This window comes from Ornithodoros turicata, chromosome 6, assembly GCF_037126465.1.
Source record: "Ornithodoros turicata isolate Travis chromosome 6, ASM3712646v1, whole genome shotgun sequence".
NCBI lineage: Eukaryota > Metazoa > Arthropoda > Arachnida > Ixodida > Argasidae > Ornithodoros > Ornithodoros turicata.
In genome coordinates, this window is record NC_088206.1 from 1,379,299 (window position 1) to 1,399,272 (window position 19,974).

Below are 19,974 nucleotides of genomic sequence, written 5' to 3' on the forward strand. Positions count from 1 at the left end.
CTTTCATCCTTCTCCCTATCTATTAGACCGCATTAATACTGCTTTAGACGTGGTGCCACGACTACAGATACTAAGACAATTATTAAGAGAAGATAAATATTCTAGACAACAGACACAGTGCCAGCAGCACAGGAGCATCACGAGAACAGTCACCATGCGATCTCCATGAAGTACCTTGTCTCGATAAGAGTATCACTAAACAGTTGTAATTTATAAGAAAATATAAGTAATTTACCCAGCTTTGACAGCAACCTGCAGAACAGAGGCTCACGACGTTGGTAGAGACGAGGGCGGCATATGTTTAATATAAAAGTGGGAAGTGTGAGAGAAGGAAAACGGATGTCGACTTCCTTTCCTTATCGTCTACTCTTGCTTTCCTTTACGATAACCTTTCTCTGCCAACTTCTGGCAACAGACAGGAATTCTCCGCAAGCTACACGATACGGAATTGAAACCAACGTCGTGGCCAAATCCATAATGGAATCAGCTAGTAGACTGTGGTATCTCAGAGGTGGGTTCGAATCCTACCACCGGCTCACCTGTCTGAAGATTCTGAAACGTCCTCTGGTAGACCTTTAAGTCGACACAGTATCCCCTGAAGTCGGCCCAGGAAACGTACCCTCCTGTTCCCCATCTGCTTCCATGTATGTACATCACTTATATACACACAGTTGCGGTTGCTGACACGGAATAAAGAAAGAAACGCGAACTTCATTTAGTTCATCTTTTGCTTTAATAGTATTATGCGACTGCAATTACTATTTGTTATATCTCACGTTATCCTGCACAGACGAAACAAATTTGCCGCGTTGAGGATGCCATCACGCAGGGGTAATGCACAGAGTGTGTCGTACAATTCTTTTACTCTCCCTATATTGCCCGACCTATATAGCCCCCGGGACCTGCCCCCCCCACCCCCCACATCCACCCCCCATATCCACCCCCGTCGGCTATGGACGACTGGTATTCCAAAATTCGACTAATGCTCCGGAAATCACAACAAGAAGAAAGAGGTCCTATACTGACTGTCCTTTCTCTATACAATCACGCACGATTGAAGTCGCACCCATTTATTGGAAGCAACGAGCGACTCTCACGCTATATTCGATTCTTCTCGTAACAAGCGACTGCACGCATCTCGCCGACAAATTTAGTTTTCCTTCCGGTGGCATGGCAACAAACTTTAATTATGTTTGTTTGACGGCAGCTGGGTCATATTGCTACTTCGATGTTTGATAAAGGCGTATACCGTGAGGCTACATGTGGACATCTGTGTTGGGTGTAAAGTTCGATCAGAGCTGTGACATTTATAGTTTGGTATATTTCACAAAGCTATACGGCAAACATCGAAATAAACGTAACCCTGCCGACAAATGTGCTATAACGGTCAATACTTTACTGTAGTAATGCTTGGCTGTTGGACTATATATAGAAAGGCTGAACGTTAACTGATGATCCGTTTTAAACGGTGAGGCAGAAGGAGTGTTCGTTGTGCTACAAATGGATCAAATCAATGAAACCGTTCTTTCTAAGACTGATTTTTGAAATCGTGTGACCTTCTTGCACCCCCTGATGTCTCCGTGTGAGGGCCATTGGTGTATTTAGTCTACGTTCATTTGAAGTTCTTATTTCATTTACTGGACTCATTCATCAAGTGGACCCTGCTTGTCTTGTTTTATTTTTTGTGTGGTTTTTCTTCTTTTTTTAATGTGTCTTGGTCATCTTGAGGTTAGTTTTTCCATTTTCTTTTCTATTCACGAGTACTGGAGTATAGCCTGACCCGACAACACAGCCTGACATTCAACACAGGCTTTGGTTCGGTAAAAAAAAAAAGCAATGGACACGAGGACCTCAGAGATTACATTCATGGTTACAGTATATCCACAAACTTCTTGTCTGTGAAAAGCCTCGGACTCGGGCATGCGCTTGATTGTACAGGCCAGGAATTTTCATCACGTCAGATAAAGTCTGTTGTCCAGTCGGGCTGCCTGGAGACGTTGCCGATGCTGACAACATCGTCGGCAAGACAGCAAGATATCTTGTGTGACCGGAACATATATCAACACATTAGGGGTGTTACGCTAAAGACGATGATCGTCGACGACGACGTAGATGCGTGGACATTGGCTGCACCGGGCCGAGCTGTGCAGCGCGGGAACGGAACATTCGGGAGGCATTCGACGGACGATGCTCGAAGAAGCTACCCAGTCATTAAATGCTCACTAACGAACCTGGAACTTGGCTCATTTTACAGGCTGAGATTGACTGGTGCCGTGACCAGGATTCGAACCGTCGCTTCGCGTTCATCATAATTCATATTAACCGCTGTAAAGTGGGGTACGGTTCTGTGGCAACCACGGGGAAACATCCCATGTCATCGTCACTTCTCCTTCATTTATTGTTGTTGTTAGTTCCTGCATCCTACAGCATGATATAACAATGCGGAAGAACGAATATAGCCGTGTTCTTGTCATCGTGGGAATAGCAAACAGCAATGCTTTTGAACGCATGCAAAAGAAGGCTTCGTTGCGGTGCACTCATGTACACAAGGGAAGCAACCTCCGAGGGTGTTGTGAAGATCAAAGATCGGACTTGGTGTAATGTTAATAGACTGTTTCGCAGCAACACATCTAGTCATTTTCATAACTAACACGGCAATATCACCACAATATATGTAGCAGTTTACGCCAAGCCCGCGGTAATAAGGGTAAAAATGGCTTCTGTTTTTCGTATAAAACTGAAAAAAAAAAAAAAAAGAACTGAAAAGCCTATTGGACAACCTGGGAAAAACCTGAGATAGTCGGTGGCAGCATGTCCTATATTCGGGGCTTTTCGGGCAAAAGTGAGATGGCTGAATGGGAGTCAATCCTCGTTGAAAGCCATTTTATTTTCTAAAAATCCTGAAACAATAAGCACGTGCGTTGAAATATCCATCGCCGAGTATACAAATTGGCCGAAACGAAAAACGCGCGCCTGAAAAGCGTATGGCCTTCATCGCCATCGGCTTATCTGGGAGCAGTAAAATGATAATTTCCGATAATTCGAGTAGATTTGAGTAGTAATGGAAAGGGTGGTGCTAATGAAAGAGCTCGTCGTTGTCGGCCTCACAGAGGTCACGACTAACGCTCTGGGGAAATGCGCGACCCGGGCAGACTTCTAAGGGAACTACCAGCTCCGGTGGCGCAGCGGTAACGCGTGCGCTTGGAGACTGGGAGGTCCGCGGTTCGAATCCGCGGGCCGGCTGTGCCGTCTGGGGTTTTTCCTGGGTTTCCCTCAGATGTGTAATAGGCATATGCCGGCACAGTTCCCCTGAAGTCGGCCCATGGACGCAGCTATCCTCCCCCCGAGCGGATTCCGCTCGGTCTTCCACTTCACCCTTTCCTCTCCTCCTCTCCACCACCTTTCCCTTCCCGAGAAACATGCCGCCTAATCAGGCAGGCAGACCTCTCGGGTTCCTCCCAACGACACTCCTCCTCCTCCTCTAAGGGAACTGTGCCGACGTATGTGTGACAGTGTCTGAGGAAAACCCCCAGACAGCACAGCCGGCACCGGGATTCGAACCCGGGTACCTCCAAGTGACATGGGCAGCACGCTAACCACTCAGCCGCGCGAGCTGGGAGCTGGCTACCAGTAGGAGATTAGCACAGAGTCCAATCATCGCTCCAAAGCACGTGGTCCTCTGACGTGGATTAAGCGTTGTGCTTCCCGCCCGCGCTCCTGAGGCGCACGATTTCGGTTTCCGCCCATTCGCGTAGCCAAATTCACCGATGGATATTTCAACGCGCGAGCTCGTTTCAGGGTTTTTGAAAAACCCTGAAGCCTTTCAACGAAGATTACCTCCCACTCTGCTTACTCACTGCGAAAGCCTAATTAAAGAGTTAATTGACGAATTTTAGGTAATAAGGTGTGTTCACATGACGCCATGGTGGTGGGCAATTTTTCGGCGCAGCTTTTTTTTTTTTTTTCATGTTAGCGCCGCGAAGCACTGTTTCGCCGCAACTGTGGCTATGAACGACGTACAGATGAGGAAGTAGTGGGGGCACAGGGGGGTTAGTTAGTATGCGTCCTGGGCCGACTTCAGGGGGAACTATGCCGACATTCGTCTGGAAAGTCTTCGGAAAACCCGGGGAAAACCTGAGACAGCACAGCCGGTGACAGGATTCGAACCCGTGTCACCTCCCTGTCCCCGTGTGGAAAGCGACCATCCTAACCTCTATCGGCGCAGCTGCTAAGATTATCCAGCGTTTGCTAAAAAACAAAGCCTAGAATGTGCCCAGAAGAAGAACAGTCTCTGTTCGAAATATCGGCGGCTTCTGTCCTGAGGCAACTCCCTTCCTAAAGCCTAGAATAGTGTTTTGAAATCATCCACAATTTCTTTTACCAACACTACGGTTGCCGCATTAAAAATCGCGCAGTTTGTCATCTTTCAATGCCGCTACCACGAAAGGTGACCACCAGTGGGAGGAGCTTAAGCGCATGCCACGTCACAACGTGACGTAGGTGAATACACTCTATTAGTCATCTAGTAGTCCCGTCCTCTTCTCAAGAGAATGTCCGCCTGGCCGGTATCTCTCGTGGATTTACACACCAGCCTATATTCATGGTGTAGATCCGATACATTACATGTGGGTAGGACAGGACAACCTACCCACGTGCTCCAATTTCGATCACGGAGAAGTTTCCAACACACGGTGCTGGAAGCAATGTTTACTCCCCCTACATTGCTACCGCGAGTTTGAGGTAAAACACGAGACGAGAGCTACCTTCTGAACTACCTGCTGATGCTACCGTGCTCGGCCGGGACGTTTCGTTATTTACATCCGGGACTTTCCAGATAATATTCGTAACGGTATTCTCCCACCAGCTCCCGTGGATCAGTATAACAATTAGCGATCGATCTGCCGACGCCAGTGGAAGAAACGTTGTTGCAAAACTAGCGAAAGTATCGATAAAATTTACCTCGCACAGTGTCGTGGTAGGTCCGAGCCGCGTTGTCTTCTGAGGTTCTAACTTTAGCCGTACGCAAATTTGCTGTCGCCGCCGCCCAGACCATTTCACGGTTTTGTCTCCGACGCATAACAAGCGCCGCTATTTTCGAACCGGAAGAAGCGCTTTCTTAATTCTTTTCGCGGCGTTTCTCGCGGATAAGCTTAGCGTGATGTGTGCCGTTCGGTTGCCCTGGCAACCCCCACGAAATGAAGCCATAGGTGAGTTACACCTATTAAATGACACAAATGCAGGCTGCGTATATATATCTCGTTAACCGGAACTGACTGCAATTAGAGCCAACCACAGATTGGATGTTGTTGGATGTATGAAAACAATAACTGTATAAGTACAGTCCCGTATCGTTCAGCAGTACCGTTCATCCTGCCTGTACCTCACCCTTCAACTTTCATCTTACCCCATCTTCTTCTTTTCTTTTCACTTTGTCTTCCCCTTTTCTTTTCTTCCCCATTTTCCTTTTTTTTTTGGAATAGCAAGCCGACCTCCGTCTGGCTGACATTTCCTTTCTTTTTTCTTAATAAACATATCCCCCCCATCTTCTCTCTTTTTTTTTTTTGCTATTGTTGTGACGATGCCCACTCATGTGTGGTCAGCAATGGCGAGCTATTCCGGCACCCCCTCCCCTATAACTACATATATAAAATTAATGTCACCATGGTCAACGCGTTGTCTTCAATGTAGTTAAAAACCACGTTACGTTGAACTGTACACCAGAATAACCAACGCGGACGTAACTCCCCCTTCATAACATAGCATAGTAGAGCTCTCATCTTTTTAGACTTTCCTTTTCTTCCTTCTTTTTTCTTTCTCTCTCTCTCTCTCTCTCTACTAGTTCTGGAGTAGGTCGCCCTGCGGTGAGCGCACTCACATCTCCATTTTTTTATCTCATAGCATCATCATCGCCATCAGCATCATCAGCATCGTCGACACAGCGCACCACCTGGACGCCGTTGTGCTGCGGGAGAAGCACCCGGATTCCACGCCGAGACCTGGAGGTGACGCGGGTTCGAACCCCAGCACCGGCTGTGTGCTGTCTGAGGTTTTCTCTGGGTTTTCCGGCAGACATTCCAGACGGGACGAATGTCGGCGTAGTTCTCCCTGAAGTCGGCCCGGGACGCATGCTAACCCCCTCTATCGCCCATTCATTCCTGCTGTCCTCTCTCCCACCTGTCTGTGTCTGTACGCCGCTCATAGCCACAGTTGGTTCGCGGCGCTAATACAAAATTTAAAAACCGACTTTAAACACTGAACCGCTTTCAATGCACAACATATGCTTTATCCATGGTTCCCACTGAATTTTGGAACAAACGTTCGAGGGTTTTTCAAGGACCTTTTGAGATTCAGACGTCATTTTGTCTGGGATGTAAAACACAGTTTATGACCAGGGTTTCAATATTTTGCAGAAATATTTATAATCTACACGTGCCCCTTAAGACAATACACGGAGTACTGCACAATATCAGTTTACAGATGCGACTGACAACTACTAAATTTTAAAAATCATGGTACAGAAAGGAAATTTTATTAACAGAATAGTTCATTTCGTGCTGCTGATTCCTATTGCAATAAAGACTGCTTACTCCTGTGGTTTTGAAGGTATACAGTTATGACTCCGAAAAAGCGTAATTCGCACAAGCCGCCCCATGAGAACAAGAAAAACGGATGCAAAATCAAGAGCCTTGTCCTCCTTGTTCATCTCAGCCTTGTTCATCTCATCGACGGTCGAGGAAACTGCCGTAGCAGGTAAAGTACGGAATACCCGTTGTCCCTCCACTCCGAGACAGTTCAGTAAAATGCACTTCTTACGTGTAGATGCATATCCCGTTCCACCGCAGGCTTCCATGTAAGTCGTGAAGAGCTGTATCCACTCCTCCCAGGGAATGGCCGGTTTGCCAGGGGAAGGCAGAAATACTGGTGGGGGATGCAGGTTCATTGTAGTCGACTGCGCCAATCTGTTATGTCTTTAGTGACATCAAGCACAACTGTCCTGGACCAATGTCGGAAACCGAATGCCCGCGTGAGCTACCCTCCTCTTCCTTCCTCTCGTTCTTCTCCACCTTGCATCGACACAACACCGGTGTTCTTTGCAGATTATACGAAATTCCTAGCGTGCACAGCATGAACGAGTTTTGGGAAGCATCGCCGGAAATACAACCATGAAAACGTTATTTACGCAACGTAGCAAGGTAGCGCGCACTTTGATGTCCATACCGCAGCATTGTGATGACACAAGGCTTTTTGCATTGGTTCCGCCGAGCGCTTCGCTTCGTGTACCTTTGCCCTGTTATGGCTGTCGATTGGCCAACATATTTACCGGAGAGCATATAGAAGGAATCAAAGCATGGGGTGTGTATGAACTAAACCCGTTGTGACCTGACCTGCTAACGACAATTTTCTGATATTCATAGCGCGAGGGATCATTTTTTGCCACGCGTACTTATAATTTAATTCTCAGCTAAAGCAATCATTGTTCTGTTCACTGCAACACTAATTAGCAAGCCCTCCTGCGGGACATATTTAATTGTTATTTTCGCAAGCTCCGAATATGTGATAGGTATTTTCAGGTACTTTAGAACGATTATATTTAACTGGATATGAGAACAGTCAATTCGAGGAACGGTGAGCCTGATAAGTGAAGGGATGTAACAGAAAATATTTATTAAGCACTAGCCGTAATGTTACAGTCCCCTTGTGCCACACTGCAAAAACTTTGTGTTACACAATGTATGCATAGAAAAATAACAGCTATGTTTGATGATAACTGTACATTGAACACTACATTTCTGAATTGAATTGAATTGAATACAATTAAAGTCAACTGTGCATACCTTGAATGTGGTTCAAAATACACCATATGCCGAACAATTCGAGCGTATACGTTGATTGCAGTTAAAATCAACTATGCCTTGAACGTAGAGAAAGGTAAGTGCACACTATAAATAGATAAAAACTTAAGTAGACAATAAATGTAGCTAAATTCAACTATGAATTGCATGTAGTTAAAATCAACTATCTATTATAATAACTAAATAATTAAAATAACTATCCATTATAACTTCGTATAACACCGAATTTCGCAATGCTCCGTGCTTGACTGTGTTAATGATGTTGCTTTCTAACAAATCGCGCTCTTGGAAAGCACGTGGCATCGTACGCGTACAAGAACCGCTTGACTCCCCAGCTCCACTCAATCGTGCAGGGAAAAAATCAGTCCACGTAGTCTCCTTATTGATTGTGTCATTTCCTCCTACGGATCGCCGTCATGCCTCCTGCTTTTTTGATGAATTCGGTTAGTGGTCGGCCTATCTTCTGACCTATATATAATATGACGTCTTCGTGTGAATTAAGAAGGTAACCCGGAATGTTCAATTGTGGTCGCAATCTAATTCAGGCGACTCGTATCGATTATAACGCGTTCCAATATGCGTCGCTGGGTTCTAAGCTGGTGGCCTTAGCAGCTAGCCTTAGTTGGACAAGTCATTTGGCTACCCGCATACCAATGGTGAATGTCAGTAGTCAGTGGAATTAATTCTGCACCCAGATTGCAAATCATCTGTATTCTGCAAGTTCCCAACAAGACTGGGAGTCGGTGGCTTCGAATCCTATCCTCGGCTGAGGGTTTTTCCCGACAGATTTTCCAGTCGAGGACATGTCTCCCCCTGCTGTCTTTTCTGCGTCTGTCCACGCCGCTCATAACCACCGTTGCTCAATAAAAAGAATCAAGTTCCCAACATTAACGCGGAGAATAGCACCGTAGTGGTATTTTCCACCTATGTAATCATCACAAAAGCAGTGTTATTCAAGCTCATGTCTGGAATGAGATGAAATGATGACGATAACCAGGGACGTAACTGGAGGTCTCTAAGGCCATTCAATACTATAGATGCTGTGTTTGGTTGTTGGACACTCGGCTTTCGTCTCTGGACTGTATCATGTAGCTCCCGTGACTTCTTCCACACTCTGAGCAAAAATGGAGGTGTCATAACTCATTCAGAGGAGTCTCTTTGGGAGTAAAACTTGTACCCTCCAAGACGGAACCCCACTTTACACCGTTTTCAGGGAGTACCCTAACCGCTATATGGGAGCAAAGGGTATGCTGACATTATGAAACGGGTTCGTGCCATACTTCTGCACAATCTTCCATGACATTTCTGCTGAGGTCATGAGCAAATCGATTCCGAAGCTCAATGGCTGCAGTGTCTCACGTGGTCTGACGAGTACCCGACGTCACTGGGGAAGAGCTGCGTGTTACCCGACGAATAAGGAGACCAAGTCACTCTCTCGTATTTCGACCTCACATTTACAATCAAACAACTGTTCAATGGTTCACTAAATAGCCGATATATCACTTAGTTAGACCTGTCATACAATCAAAACAGTATAACGTATAGCGTTGCAATACCTTTGAATATGACTCGAGCAGTATATACATCGCAAATTTATAATCGAACAACAGTTCAACGGTTCAATAAATAATCGGTGTATCCTAGTTAGACCTGTCATACAATCAAAACAGTATAGCGAATAGCGTTACAACACTTTAGAATATGACTCGAGCAGGATGGACAATGATAGTATGAAAACATACACTTGCGGTGAATGTCAAATCACCGAGGAGTGGGGTCCGTCGTCGCGGTCAGATGAGAGGTTAGATGAGATGGACGAGTCTTGAAGAATCGCCCACGGCACACAGTTGATGGAGTTTGAGTTGGGGCTCACTTTAGCAAGAGTCCACCAGCCCGATATTGGTTGCATTTGGACGAGGCGCCCGACACACCACGCGTCGCGAGGAAAAGTCGTCTTCTTCTTGAGGCGGCCCGATACCAGCTATACCAAATCAACTACCAACTGCCTACAGATTATTATTGTGTTCCGGACGTTTCGGGACATCACCCTTCCATAAATCTGTCGTCCGAGTCCCAGTCGCCGATTCTTGCAAGCGCGCATACCATTCTTGTTCCTCGCTGAGGTTCTAGTTACACGGAGGATCGAAGCTCGCACCGTACACCACATGGGAAAACTTCTTGGAAGAACACGTGTGTGAATGGCCGCTGATAGAGTCACTAAATAAGCTACGCTTCAGAGTAGCGACACTGAGCCGCCATGTTGTTTCGGATGACCTCCAGCCCCACATCTATTTTGGCAGTAGAAATAGATGAAGGTGAAGTTCAGCAGTGGAAGAAGACGACACTTCGAAGAGCGCTAAATGGATGGCGCTGGAGGTCATACGAAACAACATGGCGGCTCAGTGTCGCTACTCTGAAGCGTAGCTTATTTAGTGACTCTAGCCGCTGATATAGCGCACGCCGTTCGCACTGTTTGTTGTTCGTGCTGACGTGACAGACAGATGTTTCTTAATGCACGAGAGACAAGCATGCATTGCCATGGTACTCGTATGTGTTCTCGCCCTTTGTTTGAGGACAGCGACAACTATATTCTTGCTCGCTCGATGCATCAATGGGATGGGAAAAGAGTGTGTGAAAGGGAACCATGATGGTGGTACAGAAGAGAAAGCGGTGAGAAGCTTTTCTGAAATATGGAGTAGTTCCAAAGAACTTGCTACCTGGAACTTGTATTGGGACACGAAGAACTACAAGAAGCACACATGAACTCACACAGAAAACATGCGAGCTTCTTTCAGCGTCCTTCATGGGCAACGCGATGTCGTCTCGTAAGGTTGTGAACCTGAATGCAGTGACGCTAGCGGGATGATTGGCGGACACCGAAGACGATGCGCGAGAGCACGACCTCGGTGATTCTTGTAGTGGCCGACTCGTCTGGAAGCACAGCTTCTCTGGTCCTTATTTCCTTTTATTGAACTGTTGTTATAGCACGCATATCGGATATCTCACAGACCAGCTGAGAATTTAGTTCGAGACTAATAAACGAATAACCAGGAACGATACAAGTGAATGGCTGCACTGTAGTACACGAGTTTATAGCTCGAAAGTCTTCACACGAGAAGGAGGGTGTTGTGACACCCGTTGATTAAAATTCGGAGAGGAATGGGGGAGTAACTATTCGGCAGTGAGAGAATTCCTTGGCAAATGCGAGGAGAAGAGGGAATACCTTACTGAGAGTGGGAGGGGGAAAAATGGCCGCCCAGCACGAGTGCGTGTGAGAACGACTGGCAACAATGTATGAGAGAATGTGTTGAGGGCGAGAGCGTGTCCGCGTATTTCCTAGCGTGACTTGGTACATTGAAGAGAGAGTAGCTAACAGCATCTCTGACTGGATATCGGAGGGCGTGTGTTCGAATCCCTGTGCTTGTGCCTTTTCTTCAACTGCCATTATTCAATCGAAGCCTGCGACTGGGCGTTGTGAGGCATCTGTTGTGTTTGTCTTTTTATGTTTAATTGCCTCGTCTACCACTACGTTGCTTGAGTGGGAAGATAACTTTCTCGTTATATACTAATGATAGCAGTAGGCACAATATAGTCATGAGCAAGTTACTTTAAAAAGCAACTTAGTTACATTTACAACTAGCGCGTGAAGATAGTAACCGAGTTACAGGTGCAGTTACGTCGCGTCGAAAAGTTAGATCAACAATTACAGAGGTAGTAGCTACCTAAAGTTATTTGTAACATATTGTTGCCACTCCAGACCGGGCAGAACTTTATGGTCTCTTGCATCGTATCAGTCTGACGCCGTATCTTTCCTGTCCCGATGCAGTTGCTTTGCCAAGCAAAGATGTGTTCCACGGCGCCTGTCAGCGTAAGGATGAGCCGTGAGTCCCAGAACAGTCCCGTACGCAATGTGCCAGAAGAACGCTTAGTGGCAGCGACCTCTGGAATAAAGATGTAAGGCCTGAAACTGCCGACACGACGTGGAGTAAAGAGGCCTGTCGACATAACGTATATGTCTCCGCCAATCACAGTCACGATTTCAGCTGCCGTATAGTTGTGGAGACGCAGCCGCAGGTGTACTAACTGACTCGGTGAAGGTGACGTTCAATCCAACTTCATACGAGAGGCAGGCCTTATTAAGCTTGGTCATGAACGTGTTCATCTGCGCCTCCGGTCATAAATAATAGTGGTGGTGGTGGTGGTGGTGATAGGGCTTGCCGTTGTCGGCCTCACGTATGTGGGCAACGTCACGACTCACGCCCTGGGGGAATGTGCGTCCTGGGCCGACTTCTAAGGGAACTGTGCCGACATAAATAATAGTGCCGTGACGTTACACGTAGGGTTTGTCTGCCTATAGGCCTGCTCCACTAAAGTTTCACTCGGCGACCGCAGCGCCGACCAGGCCCCTGTTGTACAGCAGTCGTACTAGTGGATCGTGTGCGTCGTATTTCGCGCCGTTCCGCTGTACTGCGATGACATCTCTACCAAAGAAAAAAAAAGTCGGGTGTCGTATTATAAACTGTTCTAACAGCACGAAGAACACGAGGGGTCGGATTCCTGCAGTAAAGTCGTGCCGTTTCCCCGGCAAACCATACGGGAAAGACATGCGAGAAGCGCGGGTGACAGCAGCGTATCCCGCTTGGGTTTTCCGCTTGCTTTTTCTTATTGCTGTGGTTTGCTGGTGCACGAACCGTCGTCACTTTTGTTCTTGTAGCAGCAACACACACACACGTACATTGGATGATGATGAGGTCGGCAATTCACCGCCGCTGAGGCGGTACACTGCCCAGCAGGATGTACTGCTTGCGACAAAGTTGTCTGAAATCGCCTGCCAGTAGTTCTGAAGCCCATATTTCCTTGACTGCCATCGGAAATGTCGTTCCAACATTGTATTTGAAGGTTAAGCATATGCTGCACGTGTTTCTTACTCGAAATAGATGATCTTGCAACACCTCGAGATTTGAGATGGGATAAAACACGAGGTGCTGATTTCACACAACCGTGTCGCAAGCAGTATACATGTAGCAGCAAACAGCTGCGGCATGCCCGCATTTTTCAGTTGTGCCAGCTTTACAGGTGCAGCTGGCGGGACGCACTGTACGAGGGGCTTGTGAAACCCATGACAAATTTTAAGTCATTACGCTGTAAACAACGGACGTAGTCTAACACGTTATTTGCGTTGCTGTAACGTAACGATTCAGGAATTGTGAGTATGACACTAGAAATCGAAACGCTACGTTGTCGTGTGATTCATTCACTCACACTACCACTTATCTGTATGCTGTTGCAGGAACTTGTTAAAGTTAGCTTGTGCTCGTCTTGTTTGACGCTATGGGCCATGGGCGTACACTCTTAAAAATGAACTTCACCACATAGCACGCTCCTAGCCAACCATCACCTCAAATGATATCGTTATCTGCCCTGATTTGTTGAAAACGGGGGGCGTACGCCTTTTCTGTGACACTTATGCTGTTCATAATTGTCACAAAAAAGGCGTACGCCCCCCGTTTTCAACAAATCAGGGCAGATAACGATATCATTTGAGATGATGGTTGGCTAGGAGCGTGCTATGCGGTGAAGTTCATTTTTAAGAGTGTACCGAGAGGAGGGCAAGGGGGTGCACCCTGGAGCTCCAAAGTCACTTGTGTGTTTATTTTCTGATGTCATAATATGAACATTTGAACACCCGCGCAGTCCGCAGCGCCCATTTCCAGGAAAAGAGGGGGCGCGCACTTTGCCCCCCCCCCTCCCCCCCTGGAAAAATCATGGGAACGCCCATGCCGTGGACTTAGTAGTCGAAAGTCACAAGCGCCAGAGGCGTTTACATGTGCGCGTGAATGCACGTGTGCAGCACGTAGAAAGAGGTGCGCTACACTCGAACGGAATACGAATTTACGACTTACGAAAGGGTTTTTTTTTACCGATCACGCCCACTTTTATGTAAACGATTTGAGGAAATGGTGCTTACGTTCAAAGAAACGTTGTAGTTGGCGCCGTCTTTCACTTGCGAGATGCACATCTCCTTGATTAGCGTCACGTCACCGTCAATTATCTTCTTCTAATCCGCAGACGTGCTTAATTCCGTAAGTTCGAGTCCCTCAGGGATTCTATTAACGGATTTTGATTTCCAGAAACCTGCAGAACAGACGCAACATGATTTCCAAACTTGGCGGTTTTACGCGGGTACGCGACCGAGTTGCGCGCTATCGGCCACATGTGGCGCTGAAGGACATGGTTCGGAGCGCCCCCAAACGTCATGCAACTGGCCTTGCCGCAGGATAATTTCCACCACCTGGGGTTCCTTTCACGTGCACCGGAAATCTCCGGCACGCTGTGCTGAAAGCAACGTTTAACTCCCCCACGTTGCTACCGTCCTCGGCCGGGATCGAACCCGCGATCTTGAGCTCAGTCAGCCAACGCGTTACCAACTGAATTACGGAGGAGAGCAAAAGGAAATCGCAGCGATACGCTCCATGCTAAAAAACAGATGATAGAAAAAAGAACGTCAGAAGAAAGAGATTAGAAGGAGTGAGGATTCGCAGGAATAATGCGGACTCATGTTGCCGTCTGCTTATTTTTCCAGGAATGTCAGAAGAGCTTTGAGCGCAGAGCGTTGCTGGGCTGGATTGGGCCAGGGACCAAGCAATTTCGGTAGGGAGAAAGGGCGAGAGTCCAGCTGACGAAGAGACTCGGAGAGTGTGGTTCGCGAAGGTTCGTAGTGAGGGCAATGAAGAAGAATGTGCTCCAGATCCTCAAGAGCACCACAGTGGCAGCAGGTGGGAGAATCAATTTGTCTCAAGCGGTAACGCCACTGAGCTGTAAAGGCCACATCGAGGCGCATGCGGTGGATTAATGCAGCATCCTGACGAGATGTGTTTCGTGGCATGCAGAAAGCGAGCGTGGGATCAACTCTGTTCAACATAGAGGGGGGAAGAATGTCGGTTGTCCGTTGGCGGGAAGCCAGGGGTGTCACTAGACGTCGCAGAATTGAACGGCGGTCTCCTCTGAGCAGAACAATACGGGTCCGGTTCCGATACGAGAGTGCTGCTTCTGCGGCGCTGTCGGCCTGCTCGTTCCCCACGACACCACAATGAGCTGGAACCCACTGGAGAACTAGCCTGTGGCCTGCGGCGTAGATAGTGTGGTAAGCCATTAACACGTCTGTGACTAGGGGTGCGGATGGGCCTCGTATGCCGCGACTTCGATCGTTATTGTGAAGGGGCTCGTTATTTTATTCCCCCCCTTCCACCCAGCAATGGGGTAGAGTATCGCTTGTTGCGATGAAACTCCCCACTCTCAAAGGCCGGAAATAAAGTTGTTGTTGTTGCTTATTTTTCGAGCACAGACGACCAATGCGCATAGGACGCAAGTAGTAATGTATCAGCTCAACTGGCCCACAACTCTCACAGTGGCCTGGACGCCATTAATGAGCAATTAGAGCTAATTGGGACCCCCCACATTAATCAGGACCCACCAGGGAGTCATTACACTAATTGGGGCGCATCTAGGACGTGTCCAGACCACTGTGTGAGTTGTGGGCTAGTTGAGCTGATAAAAAATAAAAAAATAGGTAGAAAATAAAATAAAAAGATAGAAATAGAGTGGAGAGAAACAATTTATTCGAAAATCAACGATGCCGCGGCGAAGAAACGGCTCCGGGGTGACCAGTGCTTGTTGACGTCGGGTAGTTGCAGAGATCGACGACAGGTGGCCACTTAGTTGCAAGGCATCACACCAGATGGCGCCACCATCATAGCTCTAGAGGAGAGAGACAGAGAACAAGACACTAGCGGCAGGTAAAAATGACAGCACTGCTAAACAAGTCTAGGCATGCGAGAGAAAAGGTCTAACCGCTACTGCTAAACAGAAAACAGTACACATCGGGGGAAAAAGGCTTACGGGGGGACGATCGCTTAGGCCTAACCCCAACACTACGCAGCTAACACAAGGCGGGAACCACACATCGCTAAACATGCGAGAAAAGGCTTAACACGAGCGCGGTCACCGCTAAACACGGCAAACATACGAGGAAAGAGGCTTACGGGGAGCGATCGCTTAGGCCTATCCTCAACACTACGCAGCTAACACAAGGCGGGAACCACACATCGCTAAACATGCGTCAACAGGCTTGGACACCGCAAAACAAGTCTAAACATGCGAGAAAAGGCTTAACACGAGCGCGGTCACCGCTAAACACGGCAAACATACGAGAAAAGGAGCGCGTCAAATCACTCACCTTTTCCCCCGCGGCAACTTCCAGGCAGAAACTGAGCGAGCGCGGAGAACATACGTCTGCTCTCTACGAGGGGCAGCCAGAAAGTGAGCGAGCGCGCGGAGCGCACGTCCGTCTTCCGCGACGGTCCGAGAGAAACTGAGAGAGGCGACGCGCGCGCGCCCTCTGCTCCACCCGTCCGCGCATGCGCGCGCGCGCGCTCCTAGCGCCCCCTGCGCCGGCCGCGGGTGTTTTCGGTTTCGCCTCTCTGCTGCGCGCGCGCTCCTAGCGGCGACGGGTGGCTTTTCAGTTTCGCTTTCATTCTCCGTTCTTTGCGCGCGCGCGCGTTTATCTCTATAAAGGCAGGGCGCACCGCGCTCGCGTCATCATTCTGACCGATACGTGGAAAACGCCATGTGTGGTTTATTCTCCTGCGTTTCTCGTCGTCGCAAGGAAAAGACAAAAAACGAAGAACTTCGCGAATTTATACGCGGCATCGTGGAGGAAGCCTTTCAAGTCCACCGTCTGGAATGGTTGCAAGCACGTCAAGAAATGTGTCAGGACAAGATGAAGACGCTCGACCGCATCTTAGCGGCGGACAGACTGGCGAAAAAGAAGTCCAACTTTAGCCTGGACAATCTGTATTGGGAACGCAGTTCCGATGTAGAGGACGACGACGACGAGGATGTGTAAATAAAAGCGATGCATTTCTCCTCGAGTCTCAGTCTCTTCTTTCTCTTCGTGCAACGTGTACGCACGTAACATGTCTTCCCCCGAACCTTTTCGTTTCCGTCATCCCTTTCGCTGTATCTTAAGCGGTCCCTCCATGTGCGGTAAATCTACTTTCGTTGCTAACGTGTTGAGGAACCTGAACGACGTGGTGGACAAGCCTCCATCACAAATATTCTACGTGCAGAAATATGCTTCGCCGAGCATGCAGGACGAATTCGGGGACTCCGTAAAATTTACCAAGGAGCTACCGCGAGAGTGGGACACGTCGCGCGCTACGCTGATCGTCGTCGACGATCACATGACCGACGCCGGTTCCTTGAAGGAGGTGACCGATCTTTTCATTCGGGGTTCTCACCACGCCAACGCCTCGATCTTCTTACTCGTTCAAAACATCTTTTTCGACAGTAGCCATTTTAGAACAATATCCTACAACGCCAGTTACGTCGTCCTGTGGCGCACCGTGCGCAGCGTGCACCAGATGGAACATTTCGGCCAACAGCTATTTGGCAGAAAAAGATTGGAGTATTTTCTGGACGCATATAAACAAGCGATGTCGTCGCCCCACGCATATTTACTCGTGGATCTTCACAACTACACGCACGAGGATCACAGGTTGCGTAGCAATATCTTTCCGGGAGAACGTCAATATATCTACGCTCCGAAATGAATCTCCGCCCTCACCTCACTTTACTCAAAGTACTCTCCACTCTACCCCCTCCACGCCGCCGCGACGTCTTGAGACGTTCGTCCTCGTCCGACATGAAACACCTCTCCGAAATTTGCCTCAATGTATTGAACGGAAAGGTGGCTCTAGCTCCAGATACGTTCGCGCGTTTGAAGAAGCACAAACGCTTTTTACGACGGCTCGCCTACAAAAAGATTCACAAGAATCCGCAACGTTTGAAGCGCTATCTGTCTCAGCAGCGAGGACAGGGCGTTCTTTCGTCGGTGGTTCCTCTCCTGCTTTCCGCCGTGTTGAACCTTTTCGCCAATGGCCAAGAGAATTGAAGTGACCACCTCCATCGGAAACATTCTTTCCTCGAAGGAGAGTGACGACGTCAAAGTGAAACTCATACTGCAAGCACTGTATCGCATTCTCAAGCAGTACGGATTTGACCCCTACGACAATAAAAACAAGGCGTCCGACGCTACAAATGACTTTGACTATTCGCTCCTCTCTCCAGAGGTGGACGAAGAGGAAGCGGAAAGGGTCGTCTCGGAATTAAAGAAGGTTCTTTCCTGGGATCGCGAGGGTTGTGTCTCCGTGTCGGGCAAGCCCATCAGACACTCCTCCGTTTACGAACTCGTCAATTATTTGTTGCAACGTAAGACGGGAAAGAAACCTTCCTGGTTCCCCAAAGTCTCGAAACTATTGCGTCTGATTTCTCTACCCAAATCTCGCGAGCCTCAGCAGCAGCAGCAGCAGCAGCAGCAGGCCTCCATTGCGTGGACGACTTATGGAGGGATATGAGAAACCAGAGGGTGGTTTGGGGGGTGTGGAACGCTATAGAAAAGCGCATCACTTGAGCAAAAAGAAGGCTCTCGCCATTCTCAGAAAGCTGGATGCCTACACGCTTCACCATCCGGTCAGAAGAAAGTTTAATAGGAGACGCATCATCGCGCTCAAGATCAACGACGTGTGGCAAATGGACCTCGCCGATTTTTCAAAATACAAGAGATTCAACGGTGGCTACCGCTACATTCTCGTGGCAATCGATTCCCTCTCCCGCTTTCTGCGCACCCTCCCGCTAAAGACGAAGCGCCCCGCCGAAATGAAAAGGGCCATGATAAGACTTTTTCGGGGAGGTAACGTACCTACACGCATCTTTTGCGACAGAGGCGGGGAATTCTACAACAAGACCGTCAAGGAGTATCTCTCACGAAAGAAGGTACAGATGTATTCTACCTTCTCTCCAGTAATCAAAGCGTCGCAGGCAGAGCGCGTCATACGCACTTTACGCGACAGAATATTCCGTTATTTTAGAGTAACGGGAAAATACCACTTCGTTTCCGCGCTTCCCAAGATCGTGCGCGACTACAACACCACCAAACACAGGACTTTGGGCATCAGCCCGTCCGAAGTCACGCCCGAAAACGAATTGGAGCTGTTCAATAAGATAAATGGGAAGCCCGTCGTACCCTCCGTGAAAAAGAAGCTCAAACTGGGGGATAAAGTGAGGGTCCTACTTCACAGAAAAGGTTTTCATAAGAGCTCGGAAGGGAGTTGGTCGCCTCAGATTTTCACCGTCTCCCGCCTGAGAGACACCTCTCCTCCCGTCGTACACCTGGAAGATTACCGGGGTAAGGAAGTGGACGGATCTTTCTACCCGGAGGAGGTACTCGTCGTAACCCGAGACGCCAATCAGCCTTGGCCAGTAACGAAAGTGCTGAGGAAGAAGCAGGTGAACGGTCAGAGCTTCTCCTTGGTTCGCTGGTTCGGTTACGACAAAGAACACGACAGTTGGGTTCCGAGCAGCGACGTGGTCAAGATTGGGAAATGATGTCAGACATCTACGTCCACCTGCTCTCGAACGCCAGCATGGATAAGTTTCCCTCGAATAAACTCAACGCCTTCACGGTAGCTTTCGATAGTCCGCTTCAGCTCTCGAATTCGTATAAAGTCGGTCTGATGGATCTCAGCATAAGTAATGATTTTTTAAACATCGGCTACGAAAGGCAAGATGCGAAAATCGAGGTTTCTTTCGAGGACACGGTGGAAGCCGGCAGAACTTTTCGTATCACCTCGGATCTCGAGAGGGATTTGGGAAAAGCCCTTTCGGAATTCAACGTTTCTTTCGCGTACAATAAATCGCGATACGACTTCGTCTTACCCGTGGACGTGAAAGCCGTGGAATTGGACCCTCGGCTCGCACAGGCGCTCGACGCCTCGCTAGCGTCCCGCGAAACAGGTCGTGCGGTGAAACCCCCCAAATTGAGCGAACGCGAAGCCACCTCCATCTTATTGGAGCACGCCGCACCCGTCGCTTTCGGCGACGTCACTCTGAATTCGGAAACCACGTCCCTACGGAACACACTCAACAAGTATTTCCAGACGCACAAGCTGGACGCCTCGCTAGAATTCGCGGATAACGTGTACTCTCTGAAAACACCGAAAGGGTTGCACGTGCCGGAACCCTTTGTCAAGCTGCTACATCTCACACCCGTCGAGGGACACGA

The 19,974-nt window shown here is 48.4% G+C and overlaps 1 protein-coding gene and 1 long non-coding RNA gene across 6 annotated transcripts in view; both read right to left on the minus strand.

Annotated features, from left to right (window-relative positions):
* Window positions 1-19,974, minus strand: part of LOC135398785 (galactosylceramide sulfotransferase-like) — a 57,768-nt gene that overhangs the window by 14,351 nt on the left and 23,443 nt on the right. Inside the window, exon 1 of one of the 5 annotated variants that reach the window (XM_064630236.1) lies at window positions 9,596-9,781. The exons of 1 other annotated variant lie outside the window; for it this stretch is intronic. Coding sequence is in view for 1 of the 4 variants with exons in the window: in XM_064630232.1 (XP_064486302.1) it covers window positions 6,814-6,825 (12 nt within the window). In the remaining 3 variants the exon portion in view is untranslated. Of the gene's footprint in view, window positions 1-235; window positions 320-4,959; window positions 5,082-6,813; window positions 7,032-9,595; window positions 9,782-19,974 lie in introns of those variants that run through there. 3 more of the 5 variants (XM_064630232.1, XM_064630235.1, XM_064630234.1) reach the window with 3 other exon arrangements.
* On the minus strand, window positions 15,451-16,291 carry LOC135397545 (uncharacterized). Its single transcript, XR_010423656.1, has 2 exons — window positions 16,090-16,291; window positions 15,451-15,611 (listed from the first exon to the last, which is right to left on the minus strand). It is a non-coding gene; the product is annotated as an uncharacterized LOC135397545 (long non-coding RNA).